General features: G+C 36.0%; 1 protein-coding gene across 5 annotated transcripts in view; it reads right to left on the bottom strand.

Moving 5' to 3' along the window:
* Positions 1 to 1811: 1811 nt before the first annotated feature.
* LOC143445025 (baculoviral IAP repeat-containing protein 7-like) overlaps positions 1812 to 8372 on the bottom strand; it is a 47652-nt gene continuing 41091 nt past the window's right edge. For 2 of the 5 annotated variants that reach the window (XM_076943829.1, XM_076943897.1), the window contains exon 8: positions 1812 to 3007. In XM_076943829.1, the coding sequence (XP_076799944.1) occupies positions 2653 to 3007 (355 nt within the window). In that variant the 3' untranslated portion in view covers positions 1812 to 2652. Of the gene's footprint in view, positions 3008 to 3131; positions 3297 to 3365; positions 3501 to 3592; positions 3693 to 3803; positions 4176 to 4700; positions 4814 to 5082; positions 5216 to 5300; positions 7499 to 8372 lie in introns of those variants that run through there. The other 3 variants (XM_076943879.1, XM_076943888.1, XM_076943820.1) reach the window with 3 other exon arrangements.

The following is an 8372-nucleotide window of genomic DNA, read 5'->3' as shown; positions in this document are numbered from 1 at the left end:
GGCGTATATGATAAACGGCTGTTTTAAGTGTTGCCGTGTCTAACCAGTTTAACAGATCAGAAAAGGGGAAGTCCCCATTGGTGAAACCAGGACCGTTGCTTGCCGGCAGAACTATCAATTGTCTATTCAAGCCGTTTGTCAGTGTTATTCATGTCGAGAAGCGTTTAAAGAAGTGAGAGACCAACCCCATTAAACTTGACGCTTTCGCCGCCGTTTTTCCTTGTCTATCGGCGCGGCCAAATGTGATTCTTGGCTAAACGTTTCTCCACGTGACTGACGCAGAGAGGAGAAGCGTTTGACCGCGGACGTAGAGAAACAGAGAAAGGCGAATGGTGGCAAACTTAAGCGGTTGATCTCTCAATACTTTATCGCCGATGGCAATAAATGCAATGTGTTTGAGGCATGGTTAGGTTTTATAGCGCGAAATGAACATCATGATGATTATGGTGATAGTGACTGTATAAAGCAAGTATCGTCATGTAATTGGAAAAACTTTCCGCTTTAGTTCAAGCCTGGTCTTATGGTACGGTGTAGGTGAACCGCTACAGCAACCAAACTTTCAGAGTTCCAGGCAACATATCCCATGCTTTGTTCTTCACACAGTAGCAAGCGAGTACAAACTAATTGAAACCGACACCCTGAACAAATGGCAAATGCTTTACATAACGGCAAAATGCAAACTAACTTGGACAAGACTTACACGGCCAAGCAATTCAAAGATATAACACAAGTTGTGAAACGCCTAAAGCGATAAAATAGAAACGATAAAAAGGTTTTATATCGCCACTGAATAAAACATTTCTTTCAATATTTGCTACATTTTATTGTTTATGTTCGGAGATTGCCTATATATAGCATAGTACCGTAACCTGTCTCCATACTTGGCCTAGCGTATGCTTCACTTATCGGGGGTGTCAGGATTGATAAGAGCTTTACTCTAAAGTCTAGACGAAGTAGACAGCAGAATAAATGTGTGTCTTCGTAAAACAAACAAGATATTTAAATATTTGTTTCTGTGTAAATAAATGCCTTTGACCTTCGACTATATACGAGCGTCGCCTTTGCAGTCGAGACAAATGACGTAATCACCACTGACACTACTCACCGACGTTTCTATATTTCGATGTGGATTTTCTCAAAACAAAGTTCCATTCTTTTTATCCTGTTGTTTTATTTCCTAGACAAGACAATCTACTTATCAAGGTGAATAACGCGACAAATTTATTATATTATTCATCGCGAGCTTTTCATCATTTACGTAGGCTACGTTTTATTTTGTTTGCCCATTTAAGCTTCTTCCAATCTCTCTAATGAACTGTCAGTCTGTGCCTTCGCTTGTGTTTGTTGTCCTAGCAACCTCCATCATTACTTTCTCCGATGTTTCATTATGATGTTTATGGCAAATTGCTGATGACGTTTGTAAAGCATGACTTATTTAGCAAATATAATAACTAAATGTTTTAAGACTGTGATTTAACTTTCTCTGCTCTAGTTAAATATTTTTCAAACATAATAAATGACGTTTCTACTAAATCATATAAATTAAATGTACGTTTTAAGTTTTAACCGTCATTGCGCAACCTCTTTAGATGTCAGTCTGTCTTTATATTCACTCGCATTCATTTGAAATCACTTTTTACAAACTACGTCACGTAAAAATGTATTACACGTAGTCAATTTCATGTATTTATTTTTTTCCAATGGTTTTTCATCGGAATCTGGTTTTCTAAAATGCTTTTTGTCTCTCTCTATTTGTTCATCGTATTTTAAATGCTCAGTTTTCCAACCATTTATTCGACATCTAGGGAAGGTGGTTTTTCTGTGTTTCGTTTATTGGTGCTTCGTCTTTCTTCCACAAATTCATTTAAAAAACTGAAGTTATCAAAGTTCATTTATTTGATTGCCTAAGGACGTATCTTAAACAGAAACACAATTTGCCATCATGACTTTAAACGTAATAAAAAAACGTAAAAAGCAATTCAAAAGCGTTGATTAGCAGTAACACGACTATACAAAATGTTCTGATCTATTTCAAAAGAAACAAAACCGGAGGTATCTCATCTGCATAGCAATATAAGTCGAACCACAAGAATCTCTGATTAGGACAAAAATGTTTGATTGGAAAAGTATGTAAGTCACTGTAAGTGCAAAATCAAACAAATAGCACACAAAACGTCACTATTAAAACACCTGTGAAAATAGTGTATAGTATAGCTTACACCTGGATTATATGTAGTAAGTAATTAGTGTATACGTCATAGCAACGATTAGTAACAATGGCACAAGCAACGTTATAAAAAAAATAATAAAACCAATCCAAAAATACAAGCTTGGTAAAAATTTTATCGCTTAAACGTAGATAATTCAGCTCGATATGAACATGGCACGTCACAAGAGTAGAGTAAGTTTTGTTTTTTTGGAAATATTTAAAGTGCCAGAAAAAAAGAACCCAGAAAAGCTAAACACAATTTCAAACAAGCAAAGAAAATGTATTGCAAAACGTATGTTGATAAATTTATCATAAAATCTAATATAATAACAATAAATTCGACAAAAAATTAAGATCTTCTAAAATAGTTTACACTGAAATGTCATTAAAAAAGCATGAAATGAACTCATGAAAGAGTTACTTAAATTCCACAAACTTCTGCTTTAAACAATAAAAGATCTAATTTTTTCGCGAACCCGCAAACGACAAATGGGACAAGTCGATGCATTTTCAGCGCAACCAACACAACAAGCAATATGTCCGCATGGAATAAGCACAACACTCGCTTGTTCATTGCCACAAACTTTACACATTCTTTCCTCCTGTAAACAACGAATCTCTTGAAGTCCGGATGTTGTAAACAGATTGCTGGCTGATGTTGACGGAGTTGCTTGAGCTGTTGCAAACGTTGATCTTCCTTCTTTAGATCTGTTGGAAGCAGATTCTTCTTCCATCGCAAGAATGGATTCAACGAGAATTTCAAGCCTTGAAAATCCATTGCCAGTGCCTTCGTATTTCCTGTAGAAAGATCGGTTTTTTAATTTATTAATAGATTTGATCCAGTAGAAATTTTAAAAACCTTAGTCACAAATGAATAGGACAAGTTTCTTGACAGAAACATAAATCAGTTACAAAATTGCACCTTTTGAAAGCGGTTTTTATCATTCTCTCATCGAAACCCATAAATTTTACTTGTTCCACCAACTCAGATGAAGACATCTCCTCATCAACTTTCCTCTCTAGAGATCTTGTCTCTTCCCTTGAATCAATGATTTCGGGACAAACATTTCGATTTTCATTTTGTAAACTAAATGAGTAAATAGAATAAAACAAATAACAAACCAAGGTTATAATCACGTGGATTCACGAAGCTTACATTGGTCCTGATTGAACATTCCTGAGTTGAAGCGGATTTGCTGGATTCCGAATTATCGGTCTTCTTAGATTGGGGAATCGGGAAACGATCCCATGAACATAATCTGGACCTTTTCGTTGAAGAACAAACTCGCACCTGCGGACAAAAGATACAAGTTTGTTAAACATAGAAATCATAAAACGCAAAATCTGGGAAATCCTTTCATTGAGACGCAAAATTCCACTTACATAGGAAACCACTTGGCGTGCTCTTCCCATGGATCGTCATCTCTCTCCCAATTTTGTAATCCTCCGTTGCAGTACCAACATTTTACTCGATCTCTTACACCTGGAGAATATTTGACTTTGTAATTATAGAACTTACCAAATTTTATTTTTTATGTTATGCATGAGACCTAAGCTTGAAAATATGAGCCAGTACTTTATCAGATCCACTCACCCAAGTAATACATTCCTGCGTTTGCAATTTGTCTGGGAGTTGCCCGAATCCTATGAGCAGGCCACGATGAGGAGTGATCCAGGAAAGTTTGAAGACGAGATTCCTCGCTCATCATGTGAGGATTCACCGGATTCGAACACGGAAACAAACGTGTCAAATTCTGATTGGTGGTTCTTTCTTCCGTAATTCGTGGCCTCTCTGTTGCTGCACATGATGACGTGCTTCCGTTTTGACTTTTAACGTCATTATGGGTGACGTTATCACGTTGCTGACAATGGTCGACATATGACGTTTGGACCTCCCTTGCAGTCGTTTGAGTGGACGATAGTCCGGTTGAGTTCGATGACGTAGTGGATTGGTTGATGAAAGAAGCTTTGAAAACAGGAGGTTATGGATTACGTCATAAAATTATAAAAACAGACGACGATTTGACGATATTTTTCCTAATGTTTATATGAAGGAAATTATTTCTATAGTAAAATGTAGGAGCCTTCAGAACTATAACGTAACCAGTCGTTTTCTTTAACTTTGTCTCAACTTTTGTAACTTAAAATTTTTTCAACGTTTGACCTTTTCATGCCTTTTCACATTTAAAACCAGCACTACACTGCACTCTACTGTGTATATTGAAAGAATTGTAAGAAACGACAATGAATATTTTTAGATACTTCCATTCTAAGCATAAAATTTCTTAGTTCTGCAAAGAGAAGCCTCTGCAGTTTTTATGACAATAATTGCACTTTTAATTGAGCTTTTTAAACCAAAATCCTCTTTCAAAATAAATAAATCAGCTACATCTCTAACTAAAACGGAATTTAAATTTAAAGATCAATTATTCCACATTATTTTAGTTGCCAAAACTTTGCTAACACATTATCATATATATGTCTTACTCACCGATTGGTATGTTAGATTTGTCCGATCCATTTGTGATGTCACAATTAGACCTATGCCACTGGGGTAACTTCGGGTCATCTCTAGCTTCCCATTCTTGGACAGGTTGGCCGCAACTAGAAAGAAATTAAAAATTTACCTTTGGATTGTTGCTTCACTCACTGACTATAGCTTTCTCTTTCATAGTTTGTTAGAATTTCTTGCACATTTTTTTATACTAGATTATTAATAGAAATGATTGTTTGTAAATTATATAATTATACTTCAGTTTAGATGCTAGGATAAAATCTGAAGACACAAAAGTTGCCATTCTACAAATTATTATATTCTTTAATATAAAAGTTATTCAAGTTTGAATTTATCTAGTTACGTATTAAGAATCTACCTGAAGCACTTGGTCCTGTCTTTAAAACCAGTGAAATAAAAACCAGCAGAAGCCAACTTACGAACATCGACCTGTACTTCTCTGGGAAATAGTTTGAAAGTTGAAAGACGATAGGTCTCGCGTGCTGGGTCACCTGCAGTAACAGAAATAAGATTATGACGTATTCAAAATCTACGTGTTTTCGGAACTTGATTCACAAACATGATTTTCCAACCTACCGGGTGGTATGTAATGGCTTCGTTGTCCTGGTGGGTCCCTAACTTGCGTCAACAATCTCCCGTCACTTTCCAGTTCCGGGAATTCCCTGTTCAAATAATCTGTTTGCATTTAATTATAAATTATGTTTGAAGATTTTAATGTTTTGTTTTGGAAAGGCAACCTACTTTATCACGTTAAGGTAGTAACTATCTAAAAGTTGTACTGGCAGTTGCAATATATCTGAAAGAATGGTTATTTATTATTTGCTTTATGATAAATATTATATAACATGTAAAGCTAAATTTTCACTTTGTTGACTGTGGTGTTTGCGGCACAGTGTGTTACTATCATTATCTTCTGTTCAAGCGCATTTGTAACCAAACTTTTTCTTAGCCAGGAAACATGTGTACATATGAATAGGTAAAATACGACAACACGTGAGCAAACATAAGAAAACCTGACGAGCATGCATACAAGTGACACAATGCAAATAAAAACAGAAGTTGACCCACACATTTGACTAAATCAATCTATGAGAGTGATGCGAACAAACAGTGTACGATGTGATGGCTCTAAAACCGGTGCATAAAAATAATTCCGTGACACATACACGTCACTTGATTGACAAGTGACAAATTTTGTCCTTTTGTTCAAAGTATCATCAAGAAGAAAGGGCTCTTTGCAATATTTTTAACGTTTCCAAAAGAACGGCCATTAATAAAAGTAAAGTATAACAACAGTAAAACTATTATACGTAGAAACCAACGTTTTCTACGTCTGTTTAGTTGCTAAGGGAAACAACATTCGACGCATAAACAAAGGCGTGTGTGTTTTTACGTCATGTTTGTAGGCGTTACTATAGCTTCCCACCTCTATTTATATTTTATTGTGATTTAAATTAAGTGCGCTTTCTCTTTTTTTAAAATCTGATCATTTTCTTTCAATATTTCCTCTTATCTCCTCTTTCTCTTTCTCTCTCTCTCTCTCTCTCTCTCTCTCTGTGTGTCTTCCTCTTTCACTCTGTGTACTTACTATCTGCTTTATATCTTCAATAAGTATCTTATGATCAACCGCTTAAAGATAACACAATTATATTTATTGTGTCAACAACTATAGTTCAATATTGTTTGCTGAGTAAGGCAGCTGTATTACCCCTAACCAATGTTTGGGCGGTTTTTGAAACTAATTCGTTTATATAAGCCTAAGGTCACTAAGCAAATTTTCTTATATCACATTCTGGAAGTTTTGCGAATGTGATATAACACGTGATCAACGAAGCGCAGTTACCTGAAAGGATTGCGTCATCTTTGTGGAAAATTATTTGATATTTCACTGATCTAAAAGGTTCTTTATTGCGCTGATTCACGAAGTTATATCTCAACCTCCACTTTAGCTGAGCTAAAGGTGATATTTTGTCTAAACATCGAATCTCAGCAACGTTTGACAAAGCTTGTTTAATGTCCATTTTCTGGTTCGATTGAACGTATTGTCATTTCGAACAACGGAAAGAAACATTTTACAAGTTCAAGATACTGAGGATAAGCTCACGCTGTGATGAAGCTCAACGTTGCATGTCTTTTAAAGCAAACTAAAAATCATTGAGGCATAGTCCTTTAGTCTTCGAAAGATCTACTTTATCGAAGAAAGAAAGAAAGATTTTACTTTACTTTATCGAAGAAAGATTTACTTTATCGAAAATACTTGCAAGTCCTGATGCAACATTTCAAGTTATCTGGTAGGAATGGAATGTTGAGTGGGTTACAGCAGGCTGAGTTGGAGGAAAAGCAAAGGCTTGGGATCGATTTGTGTTCAGCGCAGTTCTGCTCTCGATAATTAATCCTTCAAAAACTTGCCTATTTTAATTCACCTTTAAGCTCTGAACACAAACTTGTAATCTTTTGTTGATTGGTTTTAAATGTGTAGTAAAACGCGTGGTGTTGTAAAATATCGGCATTGTTAAGTGCGGGCTGCTGTAAAATGATACTTGATAATGTAAAACCTGTCAGCATGCTTCTTGGTCAATAAATAGAGCACCAATCGCAATGCTAATTAATCCAATGCAATCATAACCGCTAACTTTCACCAATCGCCTGCATGGCCCTGGCAACATATGACATAAACATAAATATACAAAAGCCCCTTATAATAAAATAATTTACAATAAAAATATTATAAGCAGCGAAATATGCTTTTCATGTTGTTGACCTTATAAATTGTAGAGAGCTGTAGAGGTTGGGGTCGTTTTAGGATGTAGAGGTTGATGCCGACAGATGCAGATACAGATGCAGAGTTTATCGGTCTTAGCTTACGTTACGTTATTGACTTAGTTAACCTACTACATTAGTATCTGACTCTATTGTTGCGTGCGGTTAGAATTCTCTAACCTTTCTGATAGCCGAACGTTCGTATTATATTATAACAAATACCGTTTGCCAGAAAAGGCTTTTATTGTAGGTGCTGTACACTTTCTCAATATTACAAATAACCGAGAACACAAGTCATGTGACTGCTTACACGATGTCTACTGATTCAATCACCACAACTACAGTAGTACGGTATTACATATGTCTATAACTTCGCGTCTGTGACTGAGGTTCTGAGGCTCAGGGGGAGTCTCACACAAAAGTTCAAGCTTATAAAACGTGCTGCGATGTGGCGGAAATATATGACAAAAAAGGCATGAACATTTCAAAGCGTGTGAACGTGAAAATCGGTGTGTTTGCAATGCAAATTAAATTTGGTTAAGTTGGAAACAGTTACTTGGAAGCGACCTGGTAACGTACTAAATAAGGAGCTTTCACACGAAGTTATTCGTAGCAAGTTTTCAAATATACCAACGGTAGTTTGCAGTGTTCTGAAAAGGCAAGTTTTAAACTCCATTTACTAGCTGGAAAACTCTTTCATAAGAATGATGTGGCGGGACTGAAAGTTTAAAAACTCCAATTGTTCTGGAAAACACATTTCTACGAAAGACGTAAGGATTTTACAAAAGCGAGCCAAGCCGCCACATTCCTCCCCCGCTACGGAAGGAAAAAGATGACAATTAACATGTAACGTACTGAAGGTGGCAATGGCGAGCAAGCACAAACAAA

Source organism: Clavelina lepadiformis, chromosome 1 (genome assembly GCF_947623445.1).
Source record: "Clavelina lepadiformis chromosome 1, kaClaLepa1.1, whole genome shotgun sequence".
NCBI lineage: Eukaryota > Metazoa > Chordata > Ascidiacea > Aplousobranchia > Clavelinidae > Clavelina > Clavelina lepadiformis.
The sequence above is the reverse complement of the archived record's forward strand: the minus strand, read 5'-3'. Positions and strand labels throughout refer to the sequence as shown.